The sequence below is a fragment of the Brachyistius frenatus genome, unplaced genomic scaffold, assembly GCF_029030835.1.
Source record: "Brachyistius frenatus isolate BFR_SWC_R1_liver_20210118 unplaced genomic scaffold, ASM2903083v1 Contig_9, whole genome shotgun sequence".
Classification (NCBI taxonomy): Eukaryota; Metazoa; Chordata; class Actinopteri; family Embiotocidae; genus Brachyistius; species Brachyistius frenatus.
In genome coordinates this window covers 3,051,230-3,068,892 of record NW_027210608.1, presented here as the reverse complement: position 1 = coordinate 3,068,892, position 17,663 = coordinate 3,051,230, and the positions used below count along the sequence as shown (strand labels likewise).

Here is a 17,663-nt window from a genome sequence, read left to right as displayed (position 1 = left end):
TCCCTATGTTTATATTTGTGATCACTTCATGATTATGTGTTATAGAGATACAATTTAGCTGATTATTTAAAAGGTAAAGATTTTTCAGAAGTTTGTTTTGACCCTCTTTCTTCCCTTTTTTTTCTTCTCATATGTGTTTTTTTTTTTAACTGCTGTAATGGTACATTTGCTTCTAGTGAACACAGCATTTTGAAAACAACCTCAGAGAAGTCTCTGAGTGCAACTTCACTGTCGAACCTGGTATTTCCTGTAGCATTGAACGCAGCATAACGCCACGTCAGCTGACTTAGCTCCGTGGCTGCACAAAACTCACGTGACTCATATTAACACGTGACAGTCGGGACTCTGGCTTCATCATGGCTACAGCACCACAGTGAGTTGACATTTCTGTTTTCTGACAGCGCTTTGACTGATGAAAAATAAACGTGTGAAATTACTAAAAGGGTCGTTTTAGCTTCTTCTGTTTTACTGCATACAGATGTGAATCAGCTGAGCGCGCGGGCTGTTACCAGGCAGATCCCCTGTCACATAGTCGTCAACCAGCAAGATAAATACCTCAATATTTTATTTAAAGTCCAGTTTCACAAGGACGTTGGGCAGTTTCTAAACTAAAGCTACCGTGCATATATGATTAACTGCATCCGTGAGAAATTAATAAAGAACAGATTCATGCAACCGGCCGGATTGAGATAAAAACAATTGGTGAATTGCTAACTTTTGAATATATTGGCCAAAACTAAAGCACCATCTTTGCGTTATCTTATATAAAGTTAGCCTGTCTGACACTGTAATTAATGCGGTCTTAGTGCTTAATTGCGTGTGGTGCTGTTGTTTTGTGCGTATAAAGAGTGAAGTTATGAAAATAAGATAGAAGCTAATAAAATATTTGAGGATGTAACTACAATATGAGGACATACAGAAACATAATCTGGTTTCATGTGGTCTGTCTGGATCACATGGTGAGAACACAAAAACCTTAGAAGTAATTAATGAATAACAACTATGAAGAGCATCCTCGATTCACTGCAAAAGTGTGCAAGTCCAACCGTAAAATCATGTGTTTAGTTTTGTCATGAATTTTAAAAGAACATATCATGCTCTCCTCATGACCTCCAGTAATTATGATGATGTCAATAAAATATCCTTCATTTTCTTGTGAACGTGACAGCCCAAACTGCCTTCCAGATCAAATAATCTGCTGAGGTAATCTGAAAAAATGTCAGCAGTCAGTAAAGTGATCTCTGCCAGAGATTGAGAGATACACTTTACAATATTATGTAATCCACTACAACAGCAGAAACTTTGCCCACTAATTACCATCATTTAATCAGTAACAAGCTGACGCAGTTACACAATTAACAAGGTATCTTTGCGATTCCTGACTATTACTGTGCAGACTGTTTGGATTACTGTAAAGTACATTTCTATATCTACCTCGTTCAATAACAGCATAATTTCTCATGATTTATCCACACAGATACACAGTTAGACGTGTAAACTCAGCCAACAGGGAATGACGCAGAAATCCTTGAGCCATAGAATTCTGTGAAGTTATGGATTAACCTTTGCCACGGCTCAGGTTGAATCAGATATGTCGTCTCTTATCAGCAAAGCCTCGGCCAGAGACCAAGATTTATATCCAAGACCTATCAGTTACGAGGTTGTCTATCAGTCCAGATCTTATGTCTCAGCTGTTTCTGAGGGCAGGCTAGGCCGTGGTTCACTCTCCTCTTCAGGCTGAAATCTACTCACCAACTCCTGAGGATTACCTCCAGACAGAAGTACATAAGTGTTCAGGATACTGACAAATTTGCGATCCTTTTCACCTGTCAAATTGTCAGGTTATTGAAATATATTAATAATAACAGGTCATGTACAGTGTTGTAATGGACAGTTTTTTGGGCATGTGACTCCACTGTGTGCTGCCATAATGGAACAGTTTGGTGTCTCTTGGCAACCGACTTCTCTGCAGTAAATTAAAACCACAGGCCAACACATCAGAAGACTTTGCATTACATTTTTTTTTTTAAAGTGCAGCTGTTTAAGATTTTTGTGAATGCAAAGTCTTGTTTATTTGACTGTCATTGATCATAATTGTTACCAGTGGTTGTAGATACATTGACCACCGGTCTGCTTACAGAACAGCCTAAAATTACAGTGACACTGTTGTGCAAAACACAAACACAAAGGAAAACACAACAATTTAAACTTGCCGTCCTGAAGTGCAAACACGTACACACAAAAAGAAAAAAATGCCAAATACCTGGACAAACCTTGGGTCCTGAGGTGCAGATGCAACACGCTGTACAAAACCATACACCGCAAGCCTGGACGTGCAAAAACACAAACCGGCTTCAGTGCCACCGTACAAAACATCTGGTTGGTCAGAATTTCCCGTGTTTTACTAAAATTCAAATACGTAGCATTGCCTGGAGCTACTTCACAGTAAAACTGGTTTGCTGAAGGAAAGGTTTTTTTGGCTGGATCATTGCAGTGTCTGTCATCAACTGTTTCAGATTAAAAGCCTCTGGAGTTTCATACACGGTCCAGCTGTATGCTATGTTTTGTATTTAATATGGAGCAGCGGCCTTTGTGTCCAGTAGGCATGAACCACTGTGGGATTTTTAGTGGTATGTGCTGTTGACCAAATGTTGATAGTTCACTACATGTATGTACAGATTAAAAAAAAAAAAAAAAAAACCTCTGTGTCACTTGAACATTTTTCACTGTGCTCCTAAATTTTTTTTTGTGTACAGTACTCCAATTTTTTTTAAATTCAGGAGCACTTCTAGTCTTTGGCAAAAGGTTAGCGTAGAGCCCTGAAGTGCTTCATGAATGTCAGGATATCAGAGCATACCAGGATGATGTGAACGATGAGGGTCAGTGTGGCTTGTGCTCTTTATGAGAAACCTATTCTAATCTAGACCCAGAGCCCTCCAAATAACTGCCAGTCTCTCAAACCGCTACGCCTCCCTGAGTTATTCTGTCTCCCCGTCCTCTCAGATCTGTCTACTGGCTGGGTAATGACACCCTCAGGGTGTCCGCTGCCCTTTTTGCTGAGAACCGTCAACGACTGTGCCAGGGGCTGAATGCCAGCGACGGCGTGGTGCCAAACTCGGTGGTGGTGCTGCAGGGAGGAGTACAGAAGCAGAGGTACTGCACGGACACAGACCTCCTCTTCAGGCAGGTAGGTTGTCTGTGGTTAAAAAAATGTTTTTATCCATCATTTATCCTCAAGCCAGCAGTGAGTTTATGTGCTGGTCTAGTTTTGTTTCTGTTGATTGTGCCGGATCTCTCGGGTAAAGTGGCCAGATGTGCACAAAACGTCACCCGGTCAAAGTCAAAGTTTTGAGCTTCTCTTGCACTCAGAATCTGGTCTGTTCTCTTTGTCACATATATGTAGGTCGTTCTGCCACGCCCGTGTCTATGATGTTAATTTTCTGTCACACACCACACAAGCTCATGGCTGCAAATAGTTTGTGGATAATAATTAATCCTCACATTGAAGTTTTTGTTTTAATGTTGTCCCCTGACTTCACATCTCTTGACCTAACCGGCCAGAATAAAGGAAACCTGTCATATGTCTCATGTGCTGCGACTGATTCTTCCCCTTCTGCAGGAGTCTTTCTTCCACTGGGCTTTCGGCATCACTGAGCCCGACTGCTACGGAGCCATTGATGTTGACTCTGGGAAATCCATCCTTTTTGTTCCTAAACTGCCTGAAAGCCATGCTACTTGGATGGGCGAGTGAGTCACACTAATCCTCAAAGAGCTGCACACACAGGCCAACAGTTATCAGCAGCGAGTCCGCCGCTCTGAGCTGTGACTTCTAAAAAGGGCTAACGGTCATGTTCTCCGCCTTTTTAAATGCTGTTTGTATTTCATTTATTGTACATGAAGCCAGGAAACATTTAAGACTTAATATATTTGTCATCACCCAAACACCCTCAGTGACATGTTTGACTATAATGATACAAAAGCCTTCTCTTGTATTGCCAGTTTACACTACACAAAGTAAATCAATTGTATTTATTAATCCTCTTGTGAAATAAAACTGAAAAATTACAAAATTACCAATAGGCAATCCTAATTTACATGTTCCAGATTCCTCAGTATTGTTGGCTGTGCGTTATACAGCAGAGAAATCAGTGGACGTGATGATCCTGAAATAACCTGTCGGCCCCTGACCACGTCGTATGTTTGCTCTTCCCCTCTCATATAAACCTCAAAGCTGCTTTTGTCATCTGACATTTATAAAAAAATTTTTTTACAAAAATCCTTTTTCACTAAGGAGTTATTTGGTCAGCACTTTAAGATGTCAGGGTTTTCATTAGTTCTGCTTTCTCCATCTGAACTCTGTCCTGAATATTTCCCAACTGTAACATAACCCGCCTCATAAAATGACCAACGACTATGTGTAGGTTTTTTTGTGTAGTGTTTATTCACTTTTATTTTTAATCTATTGTGGGGTTTTTTTTCAGGATCTTTCCCAAAAAGCACTTCAAGGATAAATATGCTGTGGATGAGGTGCAATACACCTGTGATGTAAGTCTGCCTGTCTGTTGCTCTTTGCGGCCGCTGCTGTCTGACCTTCCTTCTGTGCAGTAATTGAACCTTGATGTTAAGTCACAGAGCCATGACATTAGATGAAAGGAAATTAGTCAGTCCCTACAGGAAATCACAAGATAATGATCTCCACAATATTGATTGGAAGCTCACAATTTAGCAAAACTCAGATGATTTCTCCACAATAAATGTCCTTTGTTGGAGCTCTGCGGAAGGTGTTATGCACAAAGTAAACCCCTCCAAACGAAACTTCCTCTATTAACAAAAACAACTCCTCATTTACAGTCAGCAAGGCTCTTCAACCTCTCCTCTCCTCTCCTCTCCTCTCCTCTCCTCTCCTCTCCTCTCCTCTCCTCTCCTCTCCTCTCCTCTCCTCCTCTCCTCTCCTCTCCTCTCCTCTCCTCTCCTCTCCTCTCCTCACCGCATCAGCTCTGTCTGGAAAAAGTAGCAAAACAGGAAGTAATAGGATTCACAGGAAATGTAATCTTATGACAATTACCTTCCAACCGTCACACTTCCCTGCGTCGAATCGAACAGTGTTACATTACATTAGTTTTATACAGACTTGGAGTTATACTTTGCAGTTTGTTTTGGTGCATTCAATGTCCGTTTAATTGATATGATATACAAATATTTAAAACACTTTTGACCAAAGATCTAAGTATTCAGTACTGCAGTGAGAGACTGTTTTTTAAAGCTGCATATTTTTTGGACTCAGGGAGGTGTAGATATTTCTGTTTCTCACATTTCTTAAATATGCCCCTGCCGTTAATAGGTTTTTGTAATGTTACCACCAAAAAAAAAAAAAAATCTCCAAATTCTGTGAATTGCATCAACATTTTTTAGAACAGGCCCTGCAAAATAAAGCATTTTAGATCACAACAATCACAAAAAAATCTCTGCGAAATCCTGGAGGAACTGTATAGTGCTTTTGTTTTACAGATTCAAGACATTATTTTATTTGCCACAAAACTGTATTTACTATCTGTGGTACCAAATCATATGACTGATATTAGATGTATGCTACAACCTTCTGCAGAAGAAGGTGCGATTTGACACACTGTTCGTCCAGGTCCTGTATTCTTTCTTTCATCTCTTCAACTAAACACGTTATTTAAATGAGTTAAAATAGAAATGAATGTATAAGATCAACTTTGATTGGATGTTTGGGCCATGTGCACATATTTGTGTGAGAGGATGTTAAATCTGTGGGGAGTCTGTTGGCTGTGTTCGAGCTCACCCGAAGCAGGTGGAGCGTCATACTGATAATCCGTTTGGGAGAACCGCTCACGTGTGCACAACTGTGACAGAAGTCAAAATTTGAATTTAAATTTCTAACCTGCAGCTCTGTTTTAACAGGCAGGTCTGAAAAATCCACATATGTTCAGCTGTTGATAATTGCTTGTTTTGTGAGTTTGGGGGAACAGTTACGTCTATCAGTGTTGACAGCAGATTCCCAGAGGAGCCTCATTGGTAGGTTGACAGCTCCAGAGCTACTTGGGAGGCGTGCACGTTCACAAATCAAAATAAATTATTCAGACGGAAATATAAAAGCTCTCACCAGCCAACAAATCGCTAAAAAGTCTTTATTTGAAATGTTCACATATATTTTCACATTCACTTCTATATTTAACTCTTTGTTGTTTTGATGCCGACTCATCCTGCTGATGATCTTTCAGGTAGTTTTACCCCCGCACCTGTTTAGGTGTTACATTTCCTAATTAGTCACCGGTTAAGATGCAAATCAGCAGCCAATTCCTATGTGAAGCAGCAGCACCTCAATTCTGCTGGATAAAATTAGACAAATTAAATGCTGCTACTCCCTACTAATAACCAATACTGTCATCCAGTAAAGAAAAAGAAAGCAGTTGCTGCAGGTGTTCAGCATTCTGGTGGCAAATCTGCCGACAGAAAGACCTAAAAGAAAACAACATTTGTGTCTCATCAGAACCAGCTCATGAATATTTTAGGTGGTTTTCTATTTTTCAAACACTCCAACTTGGAAGGTCTTGTTGCAAACACACTTCTCTCAGCATTATGCTGCTTAACATGCAAACAATTCACACCTTTTTAAGTCGTTGAGGTTCATATTTTTAAAGTACCCGACTCATGTTTACCTTCTTTTATTGCTGCCAGAGTTTTCTTGATTTCCATATTTTGGATCTGAGACAATATATTTGGAACATTGTAATTATGTACAAGTTACATGTACCATGTCGCCTTGTTCGGCTGCAAGTAAGCTCTTCAATAAAATAAAACCTAAGAGTATTCGCATTGTTTTTTTTAATGCATATTCCAGAAAAATCCTCACTGCTATGCAAACTTCAAAGTTCCTCAATCTGACTTTGTCTGATGTGTATTTTACTCCTGTGGTTTACAGCTACTGCAAACACAACAAACCTGTTTCAGTCATAAATGTCTGTATATATTTAAGTGAGAACAATGCACTCACAGCAGCATTAAAAACATTTAAGCCAGGACTATTCAACTTCAGAAGTGGCCCAAATAGTGTAAAACAAATAAAAGAAAGTATTACTGCATACAATAAACTAGTCATGTGCATCCCTTTCCTTTCTCTTTAGTGGTATCATGTTAACAAATTGCAGACAGCAGCCAGAACACTGGTTTATTACTTGCTGTGGCCAGTAAAATACCCATCAGTCAATTCACTCTGGATTTAGCAATTTTGACAGTTAACGTTGCATCTCTTTACTTGCGGGAGAAACATGCTGAAAGCTTGTTGGTTTATCTAAAATGAGTTTCTCAGCCCAGAATACAATCCTGTTGCAGTCAATCACAGCGCATCCTGTCGTCAACACACATGGGGTTTCCCTGATCCCTCATCCCCACGCTGTCCTGTTGCCAAGGTTATCCAAATAGATTGTCTGTGACTGCACGCTCCTACTTGCTTACATCCTTTTATGTATTTGGGTGAGTCTGATTTGCAGGGAGCTTCTTGTTGGTTGAGTAGGCCTGACTTAAGCAGTCGTCACATTCAATGTGGAATCACTTCAACCTTAGCAGTTATTTTAAGAAAATCAAGCTTCTATTTAGTTTTTAGGTGTTGTCTTTTCAGAAACAACACAGTGAAAGGAATTGGAGTTGCATTAATAATAGTAACGGTGCTGAAATATCACCGCAGTGTCTGAGCACTGAGTCTGGGATCTGTTATGTGACATTTGGGCTGTTGGCAGAGGAGTAATAAAGTCTCTTGAGTTTTGTTATTCAGTGTGCTATTGAGGCCACGGAGGCACAATGACGCCTGCCGGTGACCTTTTATTACGCTGCCTGAAACTAGAAAGAAACTGTTGCTTCATTGTGTGTCTGACTCTTCTAATTACTCTCCGTCTGCATTTCTGCAGATTGCTGATGTCCTGACCAATCTGAACCCAGCAGTCCTCCTCACTCTGGTATGCATCGCTCAGTCCTACCCAATTATAGTTTGTGATGTATGTTTTATTTTTGGAATATCTGATGACTGATGGGTACTAATCTGGGGTTACTGGCCTCGCCAACATTCCCAGGATTTTTGTTTGTTGTATTTCTATGCTGTTCTTTTCTCTCTTCCACTTTGGCATATCAACATGCTACACACACACACACACACACACACACACACACACACACACACACACACACACACACACACACACACACACACACACACACACACACACACACACACACACACACGATGAAACAGTTGCTTTGTACAACTGAAGGATTTCTGCACAAACTGTTGGACACCATCATTGCCCACCCAACATCAGTGCGTTTGCTGATGTGAACAAAGTGGTCCATGGTGGTGATGGAGTTATAGTAAAGGCAGGCATAAGCTATGGACAAACAAACAGGTGCATTTTATTGATGAGGGTTGGGATGTTCTCTGGCTCAGCGCATGTGACAACGTATTCCAATTCCTGACAATAAACAGCAACTTCGCTCAGTCATTAAAGAGGAGTGGACCAGTCTTCCACAGGCCACGATCAACAACCGGATCAACTCTGTGAAGGACATGTGTTGCACTGCATGAGACAAATGATGGTCACACCACATACTGACTGGCTTTCAAGATAAAACTGCACATTTTAGAGTGGCCTTGTATTGTGACCATTTCAAGGCACATCTGTGCAATAATCCTTCTGTTTAACATGTCAGGTGGATGGATTATCTTTGCAAAGGTGAACATGGAATTTAATGAATTTGTGAACAAAATCTGAGAAAAGAATAAACCTTTAGTGTGCATAGAAGTCTTGGACAACAAGTGTTGTATTTGTATGTTTATTAAGTGTAAGTTAAGTGCCTTGAGATGACTTTCGCAGTGATTTAGCGTTATATAGATAACATTTAATTGACCTGATAGAACCAATTCTTGAAGTGATGGTGTGGGAGTATTCTACAACAGCAGCTTCACCCTAATCACCCTGCTGCACCTTGCTTTCTGTTAGCTGCCAACTCACTCATCATGTTAAAAATAAAATCACTGAATCCTTTCCATTTGCTGTTAAATATTGGCACAAAATATATTTGCTACTGAAAATTGTCAGCTTTTAAAAACCTGATAATTGTGTCGATCCGCTGCTTAGAATACATTTTGAGTAAACATCAATCCCTTTTTCTAATGGTAGATACCACAAATCAATTCAATCTACTGTATCTACATTTGAATGCATTTGATGGTGATCTAATCACTTGTTTTTGTGATTTTTATTTTTTTATTTTTTTCCTGCAGCGAGGACAGAACACAGATAGTGGGAGCATCTGCCGTGAAGCCTCGTTCGAAGGAATTAGTCGGTATGTTTAATTGGCATCGATTTGCATTAACATAATTATACTTTGTTTGGGGAGTTGTTTTTTTCTTTCCATTTATAACCAAGGATGCAACAGACTGTTATGCGTGCTGATTGTTGCTGATTAACCTAATTCTGAATATAATTTAATTAAACAAGCAATCTTGCTTTGGCTTGTTAGCGGGCAATTAATACCAACGTCCCTGTTGTCCTTAGCATCGCTCTGTTCTTTTCTTAACTGCATATATTTACCATATACTTAATCTGACCCTAACGGCTTTTGAACAAAAGTCCCATATACTTATTTCAAATCTAATATAACCATTTGCATCAAATTACATTTATATGTATAATGGTGCTCTTTCTTGTCATGTTTATTTATTTTTTTATCAGCTTCACCGTGAACAACACTCTTTTACACCCAGTCATTGTGGCATGGTAAGTAATGGAAATTAGTGTTATAATTGTAATTGCCCCCCCCCCCCCCCCCCCCCAAAAAAAAAAAAAAAATTCAGTCAAATTTTACCAAACTGTAGCCAATTAAAGCTGCCCAGTCTGGTAATTGTGTGTCAGCAACGAGGAGCTTTTCTTTGGGTTTTTTTTTCCTCCCTTCCCTCTTAGAGTCAGAAGTCAGTCTGCACGGATGTAATGGACTTCGTGCCTGCCTGCTTGTCCTTGGCATTAGAGTTTGCACCCTCCAGATGAATTGACATTTTCTGAAATAAGGAGGAATGCTATTCAGGCACACCTCCTGGGGAGCAGGGCTTGATTGAACCTGCCCCTCCCCCTCCCCCTCTTCTTGTCACAGCTCACATGGCTCCATTTTAATGGGCTTTTTCTTTTTTTTAACTTTCATTAGTGTTGCTATTGGTTACCACTGCCTTCTGTTATTTGTTAGGTTCTGTTATTGTAGAAGTCTTTAAGTCTCTGCAGTATCAAGCCATCTCAGGTGCACATAAATACATGAGCGGCTCTGCAACAGTAGAAAATGAATTAGAAACCAAATATACCTACACATTGCTTTAGCTAAATTCTATATGAGAGTGAGAGTGAGAGACTCATTTCTGTCTGTGTTTGCAGCCGTCTCTTAAAGACTGACATGGAGCTGGAGGTCCTTCGCTACACCAACAGGATTTCCAGTGAAGCCCACAAAATGGTAAAATCCTCCTCAGTCTGACGGACTATCTGTAAGAATGCTCCAACTTGTAAATAAACATATCAAAGAAAGGAAGACAAAAAAAAATTTGAGTTCAGAGCATGAAATTAAATACCCAAAGTATCACAAGGCTTTATACCCACCGAAAACATTGGTGCTGTCAGGATCCTCTGAGGCAGTAACCAGTTTAAATGCCATCCATTTAAACCTCCTCCAGTAGCTCGGAGGTCAGCAGTTAACCCAGATGGCCTTTGACCTATAAGCAGAACATTAAAGCAATATTTTACTTTCATGTTCATCACCATGAACAAAAGCTCTTCAGGGGTTAAGGAGCAGTTAAAGTCCCAATGTTATCTGTCCTCTGAAATCACTCACTGACAGTGTTCAGTGTTGTTTTCCACCTGTTGGTCCCCCACTGTTACGAGTGTGATCATCAGACTTGGTTTTCACGGGTATGTTTTTACCCATGAGCCCCCATTAACCACATTTATGGTAGATTTCCAGTTACACCCTTCAGGTGTGCTGTGAAATTAGCAGTATAGGCTAAATGTGTATGTGTGAGTGAATGTGCATGAGTGTACGCTTGTGTTCAGGGGCCCAAATAAGATATTTGCACCTGGGCCAGTCACAAGTATTTTACACTGCAGCCTCACAATGGTGTTACGTTAAAAGTGGAGATGACATCGGAAGCATCAAGTTGAACAGTAGGCTAGCTCATTAGAAAAATGCAGAAAGCTATTTTGCATATAAAGCATAAGTGAAAAGCAAATGATTATTGAATCTACATTTACAAAGTGATGTGTGTGACATCACAGAGGAGCTTACTTTTGTGCCATGTTGCTGTCAGGTACACAAAAAACAGTTATGAGGGTTTTTTGCTTACAGTGGACATTGAGACAAGTCAGTAACACATTTATCTCAGAATTTCTGTTTGCTAACAACACTTTTTTCTTCTGTAGATAATGAAGAATGTGAAACCTGGGCAGAAAGAATATGAAATGGAGAGGTAAGTGGTGCATTTTTTTCAGTGGCGCTTATTTATAAAAAAAAATTGTTCTATTAGTAGATGTAAAGGTTTGTGTTTGGTCACAAGGATTCAACAATATCTCTTATCCTCGAGGGGCAATGTGTTGTACAGTCAGCAGTAACAGCACAGCCCTCAAGAAAACAATAAAGACAACATAGAAATCCCAGAGGGTTAGATAAAAGACCCACAGACAATAAAGGCAGCATACAAATCACTGAGTTATTGAAGTTATTTAGAAGGCCAATGGCAGCTGGAACAAATGACTTTTGTAGTCTATTTTTTTTTTCCTATGTTGAGAGCCAGACTTGAACTCTTTGAACAGCCAGGATTGACCGGGCCCTCCTTAAAGTGCTGACCTCGGACAGATGAGTTGGGTCATTCAAGGTCGTGCCTGCAATTTTACTGCACACCGTGATAGTTCTGTGCAAATATAATTACTGGATCAGTTTAACCTGTAAATTTGACATGAGAAATGAGCAGCACGGGATGATGATCGGAGAGTTTGGATTACACCCAGCTGGTTCTGCAAGGTATCAAAAAAAAAAACAACAAAAAAACATCTATAAAATATTGAACTACTACTTAGTTTTGGTCACGTTGGACTCATTGAAACAATAGTGACATTTTCTGAACTGGCCGCTTGCAGCTTTTTAAATTATAATTTATTGGTTTAAGAGGCTTTGAGCAAAACAAAAACATAAGTCACTTTTATCATGATTTGATATATTTCTGTCTGTTTTGTTTCTGTCTATATTTTGGTAGGATCTCTGGCCACCTTTTATTTTTTCAGTAATGTCAGAGCAGCTGTCCGTCACCCTCGTTTGCCTTTGCTGTGCCAGCCGTCCTACACATCTCCGCGATGCTGTCGAGATCTGTCAAATGTGTTTGATGTGCTTTGACCGTGTGATGATTAAAAAATGAGTACTGAATGAATTCTTAAAAAGCACAGAGTCAGGAAGAGAGCAGCCAGAGTCCTTTGGCCAATTAGTGTTGTATCTGATCTCTGCGGTGCTGAAATTGTTTCCTTTTTCCTCCCGGGGTTCTTTTACCAAACGACTGCTTTTTGTGTCTCTGCAGTCTGTTCCAGCACTACTGCTACAACAAAGGAGGGATGCGCCACACCTCGTACACCTGTATCTGTGGAAGGTAAGGCTTTATCAAGGATTCTTTGCGCCCTGGGTATAATAAGGATACTAATGAAGTAAAAGAAAGCATTTGATGCTCTAACAGCGCTCTGTTTGATGGAGTGCTCTTGGGAAAATTAAAAGTACAAACAATATTAATGCAGAATATATTTTAAGCATCTATGACACTGTTAAAGATTCAAAAATAAAATGAGGAAGCAGCACTCTGCTTTATTCTGGATGTCTTATCAGCCAAAACAAAGCATGCTCACATTACCTTCCTCGCTCTATCAAGGTTACTGTTAGCCAGCAGCATCATTATGGATGAAGAATTGTTAGACGTTGTTGCTCATCATGCTTTGACCTTTTGTGATAAAGGCCATGTGTATAAAGTAGCACCTTGGGATAAGTGGTCAGTGGATGCAAGTTCTTTTCCTGTTTAAATTAGGAGCTTGAAACATGAAACTGGAATACCTTCGATGCTTCAAAGTGATCACCTTGAAAGCAGTTTATATCTCGTAGTTTGTTAGTTGTAGCGTTTGTTTTTTTCAATTGGCACTTTGTTTATTCCCACCAGTGGCAATAATTCCTCTGTCCTCCACTACGGCCATGCTGGGGCTCCTAATGACAAGACGGTTAAGGATGGAGACATGTGGTGAGTAGTTTATCGTGGTATTGGCTTATGTCTCACAAACTGCACAGATTCTCCTAAAGGAGGAGCCGTTGCTCCACTGTCACAACCTCCACAGTGTCTGCGTAATGTCCTCAAGCAGCATTGTTACCGTTTTGTTTACATTGTGATCTTCAGTTCAGTTTTATTTGAAGGGTAGAATTATCTTGCAAAATGGTCCCAAAACACTTCATAATTAAAAAGAAAAACAAATAGCCACAGTAAATCAGCACAAGTCGAAAGTTAGCGTCTGAGTTGAACAGTTAAAAATGTCTTGTTGCAAAAAACGTTTACCTTGTTAAAACATTTAAAAGGTAAAACAACTAGGATCTAAAAGTATAACACAAAAGTGACTTAAATCTGGATAAAATGTTCTACTTATGATAAGAGTTCTGGCAGAGGAACACAAGGCCGACTGCGTACCCTTTTGTAATCCAGGTTAAAAAAAATCCACATTCAATAACTAAAATCTGTAACCAGTTAAAAGATATGGTTAAAAATGGCCAAAATCTAAAACGTGTTTTGTAAAAGAGTATTTGGAAATAATAATAATAATAATAATAATAATAATAATAATAATAATAGAGATAAATGAGAGATAAATGTCTGGTTTGTGGGAGAGCTGCAGGCAAAAAATATATACAAAACATTTTTTATGTTTTACGATTCACTAACAAACTGTGTGATTTACAAATACAAAACATCGTTAACAAATTAATGCATTTTGTTTTGTAAATACAAAATGTCCCTATCAAACAAATAAACATCTTATTTCTAATACATTACTTCAGAGACAAATACAGCATGTTGTACAAGTACAATAAATGTACATCGTACAGCGACAAATGTAAAGGCATCACTTTTAGAAGTATTTACACTGATTGTAATGGAGATTTTCTAACAAATGTTTTGAGTTATTCCTGCTGCGACTCAACTAAACATTATTGCTGCAGAAAGATTGTGACAAAAGTAATGAAATATGTATTTTTTTTCACAATTGTTTCTGAAGCATGATGTAATAACATTACGTTGTAAAAGAAATGTAAAAAAAAAAAAAAAATGTGTTTGTTGATGGTGTTTTGTATTTGCAAACTCCACTGTGTTTGTAAAACATGTTTAAGTTTGTTTGTTTGTTAGGTTTTGTTGGGAATGAATTTGACCTGATCGGTTATGATGTCATGTCCCCTGCAGTCTGTTCGACATGGGTGGAGAGTACTACTGCTACTCCTCAGACATCACCTGCTCCTTCCCGGCCAACGGCAAGTTCACTCCAGACCAGAGGGCCATCTATGAGGCTGTGCTGAAATCCTCCCGCACCGTCATGGCTGCCATCAAACCAGGTTACCATCTATTTAGTCTGAAATAAGGACATTTTACTTTAAAAATTAAACTGATAAAACGTCCTTGCATTTATGTTTTCTTATGTTGCATATATGGAAATCTGTTTTTGTTGTTGTAAAGCAAACCATAGCAATGGCCATTAAACAGAACAAAAGCAAGTTTCCAAGGAAATTACAGGTTGTTGTTTTTTTACTATCAATTAGAGCTGGTGGTGTCTTGAGTAAAATGTAAACCAGGTTTGAGAATTTAAATTGAAAGTTTAGGTCAAAAAACGTTTGTTGTTCACTGACAAAGATGTTTGTGTTGAAGGTGTGAAGTGGACCGACATGCACCGCCTGGCTGACAAGGTCCATCTGGAGGAGCTAGTGAAGATGGGCCTCGTGCAGGGCAGCATGGAGGACATGTTGAAGGTCCACATGGGCTCTGTCTTCATGCCCCACGGCCTGGGACACCTGCTGGGCATCGACGTGCACGACGTGGGGGGTTACCCTGAGGTAAGAGCAGGAGATGAGCCACATCACAAGCAGCCGGTAGTTAAATAGTCTAGAGACAGTAGAAGGAGGAGGCACATTCCTGTTCATCAATATTGATGTGTCATCAATAATACAGAGACTGCTAGTGCAGAAGTGAGAGGGGAACAAAAAGAGGCCAAGCAGCAGGAACAAGTTCAGGATGAGGGCAGGGGAGCGAGGGGAAGGTGAAATAATGCCTCAACTTTGAGCACAGATGGTTTCATGCTGTGGTGGAATGTTTTGTACTGGTACACCGTTTTGACAAGTAAATACAGACAACAGTTAACCCAGAGTGGATCTGCTGAGTGTTTACCAGCAGGTTACAGTTGGAGGAAACACACGATGAACCAGGGCTCAGTTGAGAATACACGATGCTCTTTGACAGTTGCGGTAAACACAACAGGAGACATACAAAAGATGGCTCGATGAAGTGACTTCATTCATCTCCAATCATCAGTTTTATTCCTGTCCGGGTGGAAAAAAAATTGCTGATATGATATTAAGTCTCAGTGAAACAGTCCAAGGAAAAGCTGGAAGGAGCTAATTCACAATAAATATTTAACACTTCAAAAAAAAGCAAAGAATTAAAATGATATTCTGTGCTCATGTAGTTGTTGCCTGTGCTGCAGGGAGCAGCCTCCATTTAGTCTAAAAGTGCTCATTACTATATCCTGTTGTCCAGGGGGTGGAGCGTATTGACGAGCCTGGACTAAGGAGTCTCCGGATGGGCTGCCTGGTGCAGGAGCGTATGGTCCTCACGGTGGAGCCTGGCATATACTTCATCAACCACCTGCTGGACCAGGCCCTGGCCAACCCGGCCCAGAGCTGCTTCATCAACAACCAAGTGCTGGCTCGCTTCCGCGGTTTTGGAGGGGTCAGTGTGCCCACACGGTTATATTTGGTTTATTTGTTGGATTGGATTCACCGGGAAGGGGGGGGTGGAGGAGGAGGAGGAGGAGGCGGGGCATAAATGCTACAAGACAGCTTGCAGGGCAACAGGAAGTTGTTACATCGTCTACAGAATGACAGCATTGATATTCTTTCGTGATTTGCATCGGGCCAAATGTACAGCTGTGAAGGTGAAAGCTGTAAAGATGGAATATTGTTACGTTAAGCAGAAAAATGTCAAGTAAAGACCAAAAGTAGAAAAACTAAGGTTTAGCAAAGGTTTTCCTTGTCACTGTAACCTTCTCGCTGCCTTCACTGTGCTGCTTTAGACATGGAAGTCTCACTGCAGGATTGAGCGAAAGTCACAACATCAGAGACATTTTCAGAGTATCTTCAGAATTGCTAAGTCATGAATGTTTATAAATCCTAAAGGGAAGCCATGGGGGGAAAAAAAACCTGAATAGTTTTACAGTTAATAATTAATAACTAATTAATATAAAGTCAGAGCCATGATGGTGAATTATATCACAAAAATGATGAGATCTGTCAATGTGGTAGCTTCAGTGAGCCGAGCACAGCAGCGTTACAAGACCCGAGAGACATTTCAAACAGTTTCATAGTTTCTATGTTCACTTTTAAAGAAATATGATTTGTCTGCAGCCTTTCATTAACCGCTCATGTATCTTCCTCTATTGGATTTACTTTGACTGTTCTCAGCCATTCAGCCGTAACCGTAAATAATATGAATGAAAGTCAATATTATCAAACGGTGCTCCAGTCTGAATTTCTCTTTTAAGGCTGTGGTACATTCACACGCTCGTATTCAACATCTGAATTCTTGTTTGTTTACATGTTTGCGCTGACTGATGTGCATCACTGACCTCTGCCTCACTGCTGTGTGCAGGTTCGCATTGAGGACGACATCGCAGTGACGGCGGACGGCGTGGAGCTGCTGACCTGCGTCCCTCGTACCGTGGAGGAGATTGAGGCTTTCATGGCCGACTCCGCAAAAGCTTTCAGCCCGGTCTAAAACAGTGAGAAATTCTGAGCTATACGCTGCATTGTCATTTATTACTGCAGATACTCTTTAGTCAAACTGAAGTTATTAGTCTCTCATGCAACACATTCATAATCAAGATTAGTATTACATGAAATTCCATTTCTGACAGTATTGGCATAAAGCTTTGAAACTTGACAAAGGTTAGCAACATTTATGTGCCTCTGGGGAAATTTAATTTTTTTTAAAAATAACTCTTATTCTTATATTTTTCTCTTTGTAAACATTTGGCAAAAAAAATGCTGTGAAACTGAATGAAATAAACATTGAACAGTAGATTTCTTGATTTAGTTGTTACTTTGTATTAAAGCCAAGTTGCTCATAAAAATGACAGACAGGGTCACTGGACCACAAAGTTTCTGTGAACCAGACAGTAAGTCCTCTTTTCCTGATGGTTGCTCTTTAAGACAAAGAACCTTTAAATGAATATGTAAAAATAGGACGAGGAACTTCTAAAATCTGGCCCCTGTAATACCGCCATCATCCTCCAGATAGAAGACTTGAGTCAGAGACTCCTCATTGTCTCTGATGT

General features: G+C 39.9%; 1 protein-coding gene across 1 annotated transcript; it reads left to right on the top strand.

Moving 5' to 3' along the window:
* Positions 1-339: 339 nt before the first annotated feature.
* pepd (peptidase D) lies at positions 340-17,407 on the top strand. Its single transcript, XM_069690400.1, has 15 exons — positions 340-373; positions 3,004-3,187; positions 3,620-3,747; positions 4,482-4,545; positions 7,929-7,976; positions 9,299-9,360; positions 9,750-9,794; positions 10,437-10,512; positions 11,472-11,518; positions 12,617-12,685; positions 13,241-13,318; positions 14,525-14,673; positions 14,984-15,168; positions 15,869-16,060; positions 16,979-17,407. Exons 1-15 carry the CDS (start codon positions 357-359, stop codon positions 17,102-17,104), a joined length of 1,470 nt encoding a protein of 489 aa, XP_069546501.1. The 5' UTR covers positions 340-356; the 3' UTR covers positions 17,105-17,407.
* The last annotated feature ends 256 nt before the right edge of the window (positions 17,408-17,663 follow it).

Excerpts from the sequence above, each read along its gene's own strand:
- pepd (XM_069690400.1), top strand. Across the intron at positions 9,795-10,436 it reads CACCCAGTCATTGTGGCATG|CCGTCTCTTAAAGACTGACA; the intron begins GTAAGTAATGGA and ends CTGTGTTTGCAG. Across the intron at positions 14,674-14,983 it reads CATGGCTGCCATCAAACCAG|GTGTGAAGTGGACCGACATG; the intron begins GTTACCATCTAT and ends TTTGTGTTGAAG.